The 15,830-nt window shown below is 34.5% G+C and overlaps 1 protein-coding gene across 6 annotated transcripts in view; it reads right to left on the bottom strand.

The window, feature by feature from the left end:
- Positions 1–1,929: 1,929 nt before the first annotated feature.
- Positions 1,930–15,830, bottom strand: part of LOC127446807 (dachshund homolog 1-like) — a 152,631-nt gene continuing 138,730 nt past the window's right edge. For 3 of the 6 annotated variants that reach the window (XM_051708046.1, XM_051708044.1, XM_051708050.1), the window contains 4 exons: positions 15,293–15,436; positions 14,259–14,348; positions 12,061–12,129; positions 1,930–4,051 (listed from right to left, as the gene is read on the bottom strand). In XM_051708046.1, the coding sequence (XP_051564006.1) occupies positions 4,011–4,051; positions 12,061–12,129; positions 14,259–14,348; positions 15,293–15,436 (344 nt within the window). In that variant the 3' untranslated portion in view covers positions 1,930–4,010. The remainder of the gene's footprint in view (positions 4,052–12,060; positions 12,130–14,258; positions 14,349–15,292; positions 15,437–15,830) is intronic. The other 3 variants (XM_051708045.1, XM_051708048.1, XM_051708047.1) reach the window with 3 other exon arrangements.

Here is a 15,830-nt window from a genome sequence, read left to right as displayed (position 1 = left end):
GCGTGATTAATCGAACATGAAGTGCTGCCGGCTACATGAGTCTGTTGGGTATACTGCAGTCTCGTCACATTTGAACTTTTTGTTTAGCCTCCCATTCAGCTCATGAAAACACACTGCGTGATCATGAGGAAGGGTTACATCAAGATGTAGATTGGAATGCTGGTGCGGAATTTCATATAAATAAAATAGTTTACTCCTCTCTCGCCCTTGCTGTCGTGCCAGTGATTACCCCTCCGCATGCCAATGCTGGCCCGCATGCCATAGGTTGCCGACCCCTGCTCTATACAACAAGAAAATACTGTTTCCTGAACCAGTAAATTAGATGTTCTCAAAATAATATTAATACAATCATTTGGTCAGTTTAAAGGGATAGTTCATCCAAAAATCATATCACCATTTACGTTCTTACTTTCATGACTTTAGGCAGAATGTTAGTATGAATCAGTCACCATTCACTTTCATTGCATCTTTTTTTTTTTTTTTCATACAATGAAAGTGAATTGGAATTATGGCTGTTATTCCACATCTCTTTTTTGTTTTACAGAAAAAAGAAAGTAATTTGAGTTTGGAACTTCATGAGGGTGAGTAAATAATGACATAATGTTTATTTTTAGCTGAACTATCCCTTTAAGGAAGGTTAGCTCCTAACATTATATCAATAATGATGGTAGGTTTCTTCTTTTTTTTATGTGATACACATTTTAAATATGAGGCTTTTCCCAGGAATTTTGTGCCTATTCAGCTGGAATGAAAGATATTATTTCTCAATTATGTGTTGTGTAGAGCTGCATGCTCACTGTACTAAGCATGAGTGGTTTTATTCTGCTAGATATTGTCATTGCTCAGTAACACATGTTTTACAACTCAACCATGAACAATTTTGATTGCCCTTCAGATTAAAATATAAGCATGCTGCTTATGTACTACTATGATATGTGACGTTTTGTTTGCGGCTGAACTTTTGCAGTCTAGTTATAAGCATACCCTAGCAGGACTTTCTTCGGATTGAATCATGGAAAAATAATCTGTTAGATTTAAAAGTTCAACTCCATTAAACACAGTGACATTTGAAGGTAAAGCCACATCATAGATTGCTTAAGAGCAAGAGTTATTTGTTTTTGTTCTTGTTTAAACTTTGCGACTGTCAGGTTGCCACAGACATGTTTTTAAAAAACATCTCTTTCTATTTGAGGTTCATATACTGTATAATGTGTGCATTAATGGCTACACCTTCATTATTTTGGTGACATATTGTAATATTATGAACAACCATTCTCTCTCAAAAATTGTATAATGACAAAGTGATTTATTTTCAAAAGAGCTTAGCCTAATAATCTTTGACTCACAAACATTTTAATACCATATATGACACCAAAACAGATGCACATTCATGCAATGCCCCACAGACACACTTACTTACTGTAGAAACACACACACAGACACTCTCACACACACACTCTCTTTCATACTGTGTCATTACAGGAGACAAGATCATAAAATAAGGAAAAGCACTATAAAACAAGACATCTTTGTTATTTCAATACCTATACGTTTCCTTTTCCGCCATAGAAAGAAATAAGGAACAATATGTCCATAAATCTTGCTACAGTGTTTACACCACATAAAAAAAGTAGCCTATTCGTTGATGAGGTAAAAGATACTTTTACATGTAGTTTAAAACAATAAACATTCAAATTGTTTCAGAGTGTGGACAAATGTGTGACAAAATAATGTCTATGAGTATAGTATAAATAGCTGCCCCGTAACATTAGATACGTCCATCTAGCATCCTTTCAACACAAATTATTTCTTGATTATCCAATAACTGCCGTATAATCATATTAATCATCTACTAGATACAATGAAAGTAATCTATGCTTAAATGTGTTCGATATTACCATTAATTGGCACAGTATTATTTTAAACTGATACAATTGTTTCGCACTTTATTCAAATTCAATAGTTTCAGATTGACATGATAACTTGATTTTTGCCTTTATATTGGCAAAGTTCAATAACGTACACTACCGGTCAAAAGTTTTGAAACACTTACTCATTCTTTGTTATAATTTTTTTTTCACATTTTAGAATAATAGTAAAGTCATCAAAACTATGGAATAACATAAATGGAACAATGGGAATTATGTTGTGACTAAACAAAATCCAAAATAAATCAAAACTGTGTTATATTTTAGCATCTTCAAAGTAGTCACCCTTTGCCTAGAATTTGCAGACATGTACTCTTGACATTTTCTCAACCAACTTCTTGAGGTATCACCCTGGGATGCTTTTTAAACAGTATTGAAGGAGTTTCCATCTATGTTGGGCACTTATTGGCTGCTTTTCTTTATTATTTGGTCCAAGTCATCAATTTCAAAAACTATTTTTTTTAATTTTTTTTTTTATTACATTTTAGTTTTATAATGAAATAATTAATATGGTGGCACAATTATATTTTTGTCTACAAAACTAATTTCAAACATTTAAGCATACGCCTTCAGATCAAAAGATTTTTAAGATCATGAGAAACATTTCAGTCAAGTGTTTCAAAAGTTTTGACTGGTAGTGTATATGTAAAAGTTAATTGTTGGGAATTTGCCAAATGTTGTCAATTAATTCAGGAATTTCTAAAAGAATCTTACATAATAAATAATGATTTCAAATATAACAATAAAGGACATTTTTATGAACAAATTGATGTGTTGCTAACAAGTCTAGACTGAAATATCTAGTGAAATATCTAATATTCTAATGAAGTATCTAATCTTGTTGGAAATAACAGTTTTAAACTAGGATTATTACAGTTCAGCAAGTGATTAAAACAAATCCAAATTCAAGATACATTTTTATCATATATAATATTATTCAATGAAAAAATGCACTCAACCTTCTTTAACTCAAGCTATTCCTTCACCCCCCTCCCCCCCCCATTATTTTAAGAAGGTAGTATGTTGCTCTGCTGTGAAAATATCTATTTACACAATGAGCACTTGTCATTTAAAGGGGGGTTACACCAGATTAAACATAATGATCTATACAACTTCTTCATAAACTGCAGCTTAAATCAATGCATACATGGTTAAGATTCATCTCACTGCAAACTGAAAATGTAGCAGTTAAAATGATACTGTTTATCAACCTTTTCTGGGTGTAAGTGAATAAACCCTAAGTACGTAATTGTTCAGCACAGTTAAGTATTTATTGAATAACATAAAATCAGGACAACACATTTACATGCCTACATGCTTCCTCACCATAGTGGTAGCGAATTGAAAGAATGATGGCTCAGAAACAAAACAAATTTATAAATTCAATATAAACGTTGGTATTGTTCTCCTAATAGATCTACTGCATACACAATACCAACTTTTAACACTATATACAAATACCAAATTGAGTGAGTTAACCTATAGTTTCTGTTCTTGTATATACAATAATGATAGAAATGAAACATGATTGTTTTTTTCTTCTAGTTTAGAAAACATTAAAAGCAAATATTAGTCATTTTTGTTCATCAACATATATTCAAATTAAATTTTTCAGAGGCTCTTTTCTAAGCTTGGATTTTTAACATCTTGGCAAATAGTTATGACATTAAGGACTTATGTTTTTTCTTTTTTTTTAATACAAAACAAAACCTCTGAATCAGATTTTATTTTCGAAGCTTTCTCGCTGGTTTAAATACAGTATAAAAATTCTTCAGTGCTGTGAGTTTGTTGTAAGTATTATCACCATGTGTACCAAACGGTACATTTTACTGTGCTCAAATTGTCACCTTCACAACAGCCAACTCATGATATCCAAACCCCACAACTGGCATATTATAACATTAATTTCTGTGAGAATAAGAGTCCTAATACTACATTCTGAAACAATCCGTCTTCCACATCGGGCCAAGAACAGACACTTGATGCACCTCTATGAGCGATTGACCTGTTGCTGTAACTAAATTACCCTGCAAGGGGACTCGGGAAAATCTTCATATGACACCAGTCTTCAACGGCATGCTATCAGTACATCACTGTGGTTTTCAGAAAAAGTCTTCCATCTGCTAACAATAAAACACAGGGAGAGAAAAAAATAAGCATGGCATACTAGACAGAGTTGAGCCATAAACCAAAGTTAAAGACCCCATGAAATCACTTGCCGAGCGCTGTTTCTTTAGTTACATCACAGCTATGAACCATTATATGCTACTTGCAAGTCAGGTGCAGATGGTATTAGAGGGAGGGATATTCTCATTCTAGAGAGCATCTGACAAAAATCTATGCAAAAATCTGTGTAGCGCAAGATGAGTCATCAATATTTTCAGTTGGGTTTTCCAAAGAGAAAGACTAAATTTGAAAGGATGCAGTAAAATCTATTAAGTTATAAATTAGTTTTATCAACTTGTAGGAGTATAATAGCAAATAGTTGGCTTCAAAGCTAATAGACATTGACTAAAAGTCACAAAACAATTTTGATTTCATGGGGAATTTAAGAAACATGCAATGCAAATTCACAAACTTAGAGAATAACTATAACAATGTAAACCCCAGATCAATGCATGTCACATGTTTAAGATATTTCTTCTGACATACATGTTTGAACACAATATTGCACTCATGATGTAAAGCACTTTACAAATGACACTTCCTGTGTGTAAATAGCGTTTAGTGAAAAGCCATTCTTCTGCAATACTATCTCCGCCACCTGCAATCTAACAAGCTTTGTCCATTTCCAGGGAACTTTCGTGGTGAATTTATGCCTGAATGGGCGGCAGCTCTCATTGCCTCTGCTGATAAAAGCATCTGTTAGGCATGGCTCAGGAGCTTGTTTGACGTTTATTACCAGAATATTTCCTCTGTGCACAGGAATGCTGCATCACTGCCTTTAAGCAGCATGTCCTCTCTTTGAAAGTGCAGATAAATAATTTAATTCTGATGAGCAAAAGGACAACAAAACACATACAGTAAAGTGGTGACATATCCTGGAAGATCTGTGTTGGCTGAAATTAGGCAATTGGTTTGATGGCAATATCTGGTGCAGAAGTGACATGTGTTAACATGCCATTTCTGTTTTGTGGCTTGGTTATTTTGTGTTCGCTTAGTGAAACCATAGATATGAAATCATTTGATAATGTGTTCCATTGATTCTATGTAAAAAAAAATATGTAAACTATAAAATAAACATTTCTAAATCTGTGCATTTGGACTTTTCTTCAATTAATTTGTAATATGATACCCATCCCTGTTGGAAGAAGAAGAAGAAAAAACAGCTTAAGCAGGAAGCTTTTCTCCCAGTTTGGTCTTATGAACCCAGGAATCTGATGAATTGTAAGAGCTGTGTAGACAACAGAAGTTGTCTCAGGCACAGACAAACAGCAAGGCTAAATACAGAAAAAGACCTGTGTCTCCAAGGCTCTTCTCTATGACCAGTTCCAATGCTGAGTTATGTGTAAAAGTCATTACAGCTCCAAATGTCAAGGGATAACTGCAGTCTGAGCAACACAGAGCAACACACAGGTTGACTCATTTCTTTACCCAGTGCAACATGCCTTCAATTTGTTTCACACACACTTCATCTTTGTGTGTCATTTTAAGCTTTGCTCTCATCTCTCTCTTTTTCAAATGTAATTTGTCACTCACTGGCCTCTTACAAAAAAAAAAAAAAAAACTATGTTTTATAAAAGCATATAAAACACTGAAAGCAAAACACAATAATCTTTAAACCAATTAATAAAACACACTTTAGAGACTTGTTCAGAAAATATGTAGTTTGAAGAAGGAAATCAATTATATTCTGGCCTCTAAGGGGGTAATCAAATTGAGTGCCTAAATTTCAAATCGTATTGTATTTAGTAATGGAAATGTTCAGTATATCATCTTAATATCGAACAACAACAGCAATAAAGCAATTATTCCCAAGAATCACACCCAAGAATTATCTTTTCTAAATTATGTTGTAAAAATACACTACTAAAATATGAAATGCCACAGTCATATAACAATAACAAACCATGACTTCTATTGTTACAGATTAATCTGTAATGTAAACACAAAAAACAAATGGATTTGTTCACGGTTTTGAGGAAATCAATTTCAATACCTTGATAACATGTTAGTTGGCGAAGAGCTAATCTTAAATTTACAAATTACCATATTAATTCTGGGCCAAATGGAGTGTAGCTAAACTATCATGTGCAAACAGTGCCAGGAAAGTTTCTTGAGCGGGAAAAATCAGATGACTGCCATGTTGTTTTATGAAAGAACCCCCTCATTAAAATCTGTTAAAAATTTTGCATTTTTTTATTCAAATCAAGATGAAAAGTTAATTAAAGAGGATAAATATTTCATTAGATGCTAAATAAAATAAAAGGAATTTTTGGCTTCTCTCAGCATAAAATTCCTTTGAAAGATTAATTAATACATGTAAATTATGCAAATTATGCCCATGCAAATATTTTATGAAGACAATTAAGGGAACCATTAATGACTGCCTTTTTTGCTTCAGTGACATTCATTCATTTAATTTTAATTTCACTTTAACTGTTTTGATGTTTAATCTTGCAACAAAGAACTTTATCTTCCCTCACAGGGTCGTGTAAACTTGCAGAAAACATCAAGAGGCAAGCGGTGAGAATCGGGAAGAGATACCGGGAGATATTATGTTTGGTATCACAAGGAATTAGTGGCGAGATGTGCTCCCAGAAGCACGGAGCCAGGAAAAACAGTCAAGCTTATTCTTGGAATGGATTCAAAACACTGGAAAAGCAATTAATAAACACAGACTGTGTTAATATAGCAGAATTACAGAGTGTGACAAAAGACAAATAGAAATAATTAGTTCTCTGGAATTATGCTCTCATTATTTTTTTTTTTCCCAACAGCCAAGTGATGAAATTATAGCACGTCTCTTTGGTTTTTTGCATAAGAATCGGGATATAATTTCCCCCCTCATATGCGAGTGTAATTTATCAGCATCTTTTTTATGTTTTTGCCATTTGAAAGTAGTCCAATTATGCCTACTGGTTGTAGGACAGAGTAAAAAAAAAAAAAAAAAAAAAAAAAAAGAAAAACCTTATAATTGCTATTTACACACACACACACACACAAATAACTATTGAGTAAAAACATTAATAAAGAACGGAGATGACGAATTTCTCAGATCAAATGATGTCAATGTCTTATATTTGAATATGTGTCTGCTCAAATAAGTAACTGAGACAAAAGAAATTCAAGCAATAGTCAGGCATTCTGCCCTTTCTGTTCAGAATCAGAATCAGAATCAGAATCAGAATGAGCTTTCTTGCCAAGTATGCTTACACATACAAGGAATTTGTCTTGGTGACAGGAGCTTCCAGTACACAACAATACAAAACAATACAAAAACAGCAGCAAGACTTTTAAAAAATATTTAAAAATTGAATAAATAAATATTGAAAAGAAAATAAAGTATATACAGAATACACAATAGACTATATATATATATATATATATATATATATATATATATATATATAGATATAGATATAGATATAGATATAGATATATATACACACACACACACACAGACATATATACATACATACATATACACATACACAAACATACATACACACATACACATACGTAGTGTTCATGTTAACCTTACAGTATGCTAACCTTCTGAGCAATTAGTGCTGAAATATTATTAATCTTATTAAAATAAAAACCATCATAATGCCAATGACATTATATGCTGTGAAAAAAAGCATTCCGTTTATCAGCTCAAAGTTCCTTGATTGAATGGGGTAAAAAAAAACAACAAAAAAAAACATACTCTCCATTTATTATACTAAAATCTTTTAACTAGGTTAATCAAACTGGTTTACGGGGCTTTTACTTGCGACGGGGTATTAAAATGCCATTTTGCACATTTCATAGCAATTTCCACAGACTATTTTCAAAGGGAAATTGAGACCACTCAAGACGAGGTTTTTGTATCACATATGCTGCTGGGTACAATTAAAATAGACATCTGAGAAACGAGTGACTTAACACTTAATGTGTAGTTAAAAGAGTGTGACTGAAATATTTTCAAAAGTGTTGATTTTCTCTTGACATTTACCAAACCTGGACCATAAACCCATAAAATATTAGTATGTGTGTATTTACAGTTTTGAGTGGGTATGTTGTGCTCCTGTGAGGCAACTCCACTGTGGGTCATCCTAAGATAATGAAACTTCTTATTATGCTCATTAAAATGCACTGGTCTCTGAGGTCTACAACCTAAGACAGAATCTTACCATCAAGGGAGGGTCTATCTTTAAAATTATTCTCTGTCTTTAATCCAAATAATATTATCTTTCAGCTTCATCTGTTGGGTAGAAAAAAACATCTTAATGCTGTATATACAGCTCTGAAAAAAATTAAGAGACCACTGCAAAATTATCAGTTTCTCTGGATTTACTATTTATAGGTATGTGTTTGAGTAAAATGTACATTTTTGTTTTATTCTTTAAAGTACTAATTTAAACATTTCTCCCAAATTCCAAATAAAAATATTGTCATTTAGAGCATTTACTTGCAGAAAATTACAACTGGTCAAAATAACAAAAAAAGATGCAGTGTTTTCAGACCTCGAATATTGCAAAGAAAACAAGTTCATATTCATTTTTTAAAATACAATACTAATGTTTTAACTTTGGCTTGATTCATGCATCCTTCACAAAGATGAATCTGACCGATTACAGCCTTGCTGAAGCACCTTGAGATCATCAACGATCCTCCACCAAATTTCAAAGTGGGTGCGAGACACTGTGGCTTGAAGGCCTCTTCAGGTCTCCATCTAACCATTAGACGACCAGGTGGAGGATCGGTGATGATCTAGTTGTGCTTCAGCAAGGATGGAATCGGGCAGATTCATCTTTGTGAATGACGCATGAATCAAGCCATGTACAAAGTTGTCCTGGAAGAAAACTTGCTTCCTTGTGCTCTGACAATGTTCCCCAAATCTGAGGATTGGTTTTGCCAGCAGGACAATGCTCCATGCCACACAGCCAGGTCAATCAAGGTGTGGATGGAGGACCACCGGATCAAGACACTGTCATGGCAAGCCCAATCTCCAGACATGAACCCCAAATGAAAACCTCTGGAATGTGATCAAGAGGAAGATGGATGGCCACAAGCCATCAAACAAAGCCAAGCTGCTTGAATTTTTGCACCAGGAGTGGCATAAAGTCACCCAACAGCAGTGTGAAAGACTGGTAGACAGCATGCCAAGACGCATGAAAGCTGTGATAGAAAATCAGGGTTATTCCACCAAATATTGATTTCTAAATTTGTTAGAAGTTAAAACATTAGTATTGTGTTGTTTATAAATGAATATGAACTTGTTTTCTTTGCATTATTAGAACACTGCATCTTTTTTGTTATTTTGACCAGTTGTCATTTTCTGCAAATAAATGCTCTAAATGACAATATTTTTATTTGGAATTTGGGAGAAATTTTGTCAGTACTTTATAGAATAAAACAAAAATGTTAATTTTACTCAAACACATACCCAGGGGCATAGACTCCAGGGGGGATTGGGGGGAGGTAATAAGCCCCCCCCCCCCCCCCATTATTTATTCCATGATCAATGGAATCATCTAAATGCTTCATACTGCAACCCCAAGAAAATACAAATTTAAAAATCTACACCCTTGCACATACCTATAAATAGTAAATCCAGAGAATCTGATGATTTTGCAGTGGTCTCTTAATTTTTTTCCAGAGCTGTATACTACAAAATTGCTTTTTATAACCTAATAATATCTTAATATATCCCTGCTGGTAAAAACTACAAAACAAATGTACAATTATAATTGACTCAGTGGGCTTTTTTAAAGTTTAATCATCTCATCGTTCCTTGTTTAATAACCTATTAAGTTCCCTCACACACTCACAAAGAGTCAACACTCCTATAGGGCTGGGTGGTATGACAGTACAATGTGTAGCAAGTATGATGGCAGAAATGTGTGAAATGGTACAGATTGTGCTATACTGTTTATACCATAGAAAAAATATTTGTTTAGCTATCATTGGGCAGGATTTTACAATGGCTTCAAATGTGGCTCGGAAAATTAGAATTTAGAGGATCTATTTGCTTTATAACATTAGTTGACATCAGAGTCTTTAACTCAAGTGTTACGTAATGTGAAACAGTTTTTGCACTGATGCCAGAATTATCATTCATTTTATAAAATGTATTGAATTATTAATTCAAATGTTTTGTGTCCGTCAAGTTCAAAAATAAAAAGAGAAAATAATCAAATGAGATGAAGTACCGTTCATTCACTGGATTATTAAAACAAAAAAAACAAAAAATGGCATAACTATATACATATACAGTATATGTACATGTGTAAACCACTTTTAGATTTATGTAATTTTTGCCATTTTACCTATAGGTCATTAAAATTCCCACCACAGTGTCATTTTCACCATGTCTCAAATTCTGTGTTGTGTTTAATAGAATTCTGTGGTGGAAATGATGGAGATGGAAGAGACATTTTTAATGTTTCATTGCTGACATTTTGTGTATCAAAACATACACAATTAAATAATATTTTTAAACTTTTTGCATAATTTGGCAAAATTACAGCTTGATTGGAATTGACAGTCAGTAAAAATATTCTGCTCTTAAGTAATATTTACCTTAACATTTACCATCTCTTGTCTCATATTTTATCTCAAGCCTGCACTTCATTGACACTTTTAAGTACAATAACTTTGAAAAAACAAAACAAAACAAAAAATCGTAAGGGGCAAAATTTTTGGTGTGGTGGAAATGATGCCAATGTGGGAGAGTTGTAATTTTTGAAAAGAATTATAGAAATAATTTTCCCACAATAAATATGAAATTATTTGTGCTTATTTCACTCCGAGTTTCCAAGTAAATTTTTAATGTGACCTTAATTTAACAAAAAGAAAAAAAAAAAAGTTGAAATCTGTTCGTTGTCTAAACCCTGGTATATGAAATTATCCAAAGTTGAAGAAGCGCCCGTATAAACAGTTTTTGTTGAATAGGGCGCAACAGTGCCTGTCCACTTTTTCATTTCTTCCACAGACTTTTAATAAAATCCTTCATAAAAGAGTTGTAAGCCATGAACCAAACCAGCCAGCTCTGAGGTAAATCACATCACAAACTTTGTTTTGAGGCAAAAAAACTATTTGAAAACCAGACATAAAGACAACGGTACAAGGCTGTGTACTTACTGTCTTTCATGATGGCACAAACTACAATCCCATGAAGCATTGATGTCATTGAATAAAAACAATGGTAATATATAAAACTATTGATTGTAGGTTGCTGATTATAAGCATAGAAATTATTGCAAAATATCCCGCTATGTACAAATATATAAGTAGTTTAAGGGTGAAGAGCCACCGACTCGATTACATCATTCACAGTGCATCACAGGAGCGTGTGGCTGCTCCGAGGCATATTTTGCAGGTTTCGTTAGCAAAGTTCTCTGATTGGTGGATTTTTCTCTGCTGTACCATGGGTAATCTAGTTGTTTACCATGAATTCCAGTATCAAACACAATTTTTAAACAATGAAGATGAAATAGCACAGATGGATGGCTTCAATGGAAGCATATACCATCGATGAACAACCTTGTAGCTCACGGTAGGTCTGTCTTTAAAGTTTTATAAATCAATTAGTCTATGGGATAAATGAATGGGATTTTTACTTCCGGAACCAGATTGTTGTGCTCTATTGCCATCAAAAATAACTATTTATGATATATACTGTTACCGTGATACAAAATTACTCATACCATGATATAATACTGTATTTTGGTCACATCCCCTACCCCTACTCTCCAACTTAGTAGGCCGTGACATATTCGTATCACACATTTGTGCGAGAGGATGCGATTTTCCCTCTCAAGAAATGTTCTACTGACAGATCCCAGTGATCTTGACCTTCCTCTTGAACTGTGAGATCTGTGGCCCAGATGGCAGGCTGCATGAATGGACAGCAGGCCGAGTTAAAGTGAGGCTCATATACCGGAGCTACGCAGAGATTTATGGTCTCCTCAAAAACACGTACCTTGTATTGTCCTCTCAGCATCTGTTCTGCCACCACTGCGGTCAGTCTCTATCTCCTGGGTCAACGAGTCTGACAAAATGAAAAGATAATGACGATTAAACATCCATGACATCTGTGCTTAATTAGGAATGTTTTTCTAACCGTCTTTCATGACGGGCGGAGGGAAAGTGTACAGCGGATTGCTCGGGGCAGGGCGAAATTTCAACCAATCACTGGCTGAACGATGTTATGAATACAAAACACAGTGGTATATTTTCGTCACGTATCTTGCAAAGCTTGCATGCTATGTTGCTAATGCAGTATATACAACTTTTTTAAATAAACCTTAAACCTTTTGAGGGTGTATAAATGCTTCGTGTGTCCAGTCCTTTAGACACAGCTGTGGGTGCTATGGTTTCATACAGTAGACACATCACAAATTCATCAAAATCAACTGGCGTACAACATTTTGACAGCAAACACTCAATCACTAAGAATGAACCAGATTTGGGTCAAATATGTCAAGTTCTTCAGTGGGAGAGAAAATGCCTTTTTTTATGGTTTTTAAACAACAATTTAGGCTTGTGTTTGCTTTTTCATCATGCAAATTTGTCTCATCTCATTTAGGCTTATTAAACATCTCCCTGGAATACTTCATTCTGATTGGTCAATCACAGCATTCTGCAGTTACATTTTTGTATAATGAACACTAATCTGTACAATTGACTGATGTACCAAGCATCCGATTTCCTACATAGCTGTGCTTGTCTCATATCATTCATATAACTTTTAATTCTTCTTTTTTATCAAATGATACATATTTTCCATCTCACATCAATATTTCATGTCCTTTAGTTGATTTATTTGGTAAGTAGCCATGTAATAAGTGGAATCACGTACAGTCATCTGATCATTATTGCATAAATCTTGTCGGTTTAATTTGGGGAGCAACCGAACCCATGTAGAATGAGGCTACATCCACACTAATTCATTTAAGTTTAAAAACTCTGTTTTCAATTTCCTAAATCAATGTGATTTGACATGAAAATGTATTAGAGTGGAAGTGGCCTAAAACAGCTTTTTCTATGCCAATGATATTATAATTTGAACAAATTTATTTAAAGTACTATTAAGTAAAAAGTTACATCCAGCATTAAACATCAAAATGTTTCACAGGAAAACATCTTTTCTAGGCAGACTGAATCTAAATCTTCATAAACCAACAACAAGTACATACTGCATGCTGTAAGCGATTTCAGCCATTCTAATTCCAGAAGACTGAGCTGTTGAATTAGCCACTCCCCTTCTTTCCAAAACCCTGCACTCAGAAGATACCAAATGAGCTTTATTGAGACCAATATCGAGCAGAAACGGATGTTAAAAACAACAGAAGCAAAATAGCACCCTCAGCTGACAACTGTTATGAACAACATGGCATAAAAATGGCAGTAAGCCTCAATAAATCGCTGCAACTACAATACTATTAGAGCACGCAAAATGATTGACAGGTCAAAAGGGCACACAGTCTAGTGCTGTCACAGAAACAGGTGAGATATCTCACAACACTTATTTCAGTAATATCTTTCAAGGAGTAGGAATATTTTTTGCATACCTTTCAATGAAAAAATCTCTTACAGGCCCTTTAATTCATTCAATTTAAATATGCCAATGTTCAGGGGTGCGTTTTCCAAAAGCATCATTAGCCCACTATGGCCGCAAGATCCATCATTACCAACATAGTTCAATGATTTTGTGTTTCCCGAAACCATAGTTCCAACGAACATTCGCAAACCACAATGCAAATACTTAGTGGAGTAATGCACTCCACCTGTGGTTAGAAGCAAGGACTGAAAACGTTCCAAGGAACGAAAAGGAAAGGAATTGTTTGCAGAACAGGTTAATAACTGGTTAATTTAATTCTGATAATTTTTTCATGAAACCAAAGTCTAAATAGTTTAATACAGTAAATTTTCAGAAATACACAACTTCCTGTTGCCCAAAAAATTAGGATTCTCTCTTTTTAGTTGAATATGATGAGCATGTGCTTTGATTCTGAAGGAAAACCGTTGCATCACCCATTTCTTTGCCTTACTGAATGTTGTGGATGTAGCCTTCTGTGACATGCTGAAGACCTTTTAGTTAACTATACATAACTACTACGTATACATGCATGGTTAATCCAGATACAAGGAAATATATTGAGGTAAAAAGTACATTACTCAGTTGTTTCCAAGTCTTCACTGAATTATTGTTAGATATGATGCTTTGATACAGATTTGATGCTGCCAGGTTCTGACCGAGAAGCAGATCTGTAATTAAAACAAATAATTAAAATTAAATAATTATTACGTTTCAAATAAAATAATTCAGCCCGCATAATATGACGTTTAGTCCAAACATGCCAAGCAGTGTATGCATGCATGCTGGAGAGAGATTTTGGCTATTAATTGATTTTAGATGGCAAGATGTATTTATTAACTAAAACATATCGTTTCTGCTCAGAACAAACTGAAATGCAAAACATTTCATTTTTAGTCCCGGTTAGAAGCATAGTTCCTTGTTAATTTGCTGTGTGGACATCATTTGGCATCTATATCTTTTATTCCATATCTATCTTTCATTTTGTCAAGACTCTGACCACGTTTAAACGCACATAAGAAAACAGCTTATTCTGGGGTTTTGGAGAAAGCTGCTTTCTAAATCTTCACGTAAACACGGATGCAGCCGTTTAAGGGATTTAAGGCTGTTAAGAGAAATCGTTTTGACACATGCCTTCTGTTGGAGAACACGGCTTATGTGTCCATGTTAACACATTAGTGCCATTCTAATAGGTTTTTGAAGACTGTGCATGTAAGTGCTCAAGTGCGTCGGGGGAACCCCAAAATCTGATGTAAAAGGGAAACCCTACTATTGTGTCTTTCGCATTTACATAGTGTGCGCCGCTTTCATGTTTTCAGCAGCTTTTGCGCAATAAACAGCTTTCTGGTGTACGTGCAAATAAGCTCAAATTTGATCTCCCCAGAAGATTTTACTCCACCCTCTGCATAATATAATTTACAACAGCTCTATGTTGTTGAACCAACGTGGTTTGAATGATGGATGTGCGACAAAGTTACTGTACTACGGTTTCTGGAAATAGTCGTGACTAGCCAGTCAATTTCTCCAACGATGCATCGTACTATGGTGGTTAAGCAGTGAGTTACAAAGTTGTACGGGAAACGCATCCCAGATAAGGTATCATTGCAGGTCTCACCGTTGAGTGATCTGAGATTTTCTGTGGGTGACGTTTGTTTCAGGGACTGCTCCGCCTGCTCTCGTCGCTTTGACTCGTACTCCAGTGCTTCTTGCAATTTCCTCTTCGCTTTCTTCTCTTTCTTCAAACGCTTCTGAATGATAGCTGGGCACAAAGTCAAAAAAAGTCAATGAACCGCAGTCATATGCAGAGGTAGAAATGGCCCCAGGATCTGATATTCAAGACTTAAAGAGGGAAAGTTGGCTTTTAAACTCTGTTTGGGAGGAAATATTCATAGAAAACTTGCAGCTTAAAAATTGTTCTCATTCAATAAAAACGGACTGTGTCATTAGCAAATTAATTGAACCAGCGATAACCTGGATTAACCTAGGTTAAAATGCCAATGAGATGAGGTTAAAGGAAACTTTCTCCAAAGAGGGAGAGGAGAAAGGCACTCTGAATATTAAACAGAAGAAAGCTGGAGGGCTGTAAGCACATTTCTAAGGATCCTTCTGTGAAACTGGCTTAATAAGCTACATTTGATTCATTATGTAGGATA

Source organism: Myxocyprinus asiaticus, chromosome 10 (assembly GCF_019703515.2).
Source record: "Myxocyprinus asiaticus isolate MX2 ecotype Aquarium Trade chromosome 10, UBuf_Myxa_2, whole genome shotgun sequence".
NCBI classification, from domain to species: domain Eukaryota; kingdom Metazoa; phylum Chordata; class Actinopteri; order Cypriniformes; family Catostomidae; genus Myxocyprinus; species Myxocyprinus asiaticus.
The sequence above is the reverse complement of the archived record's forward strand: the minus strand, read 5'-3'. Positions and strand labels throughout refer to the sequence as shown.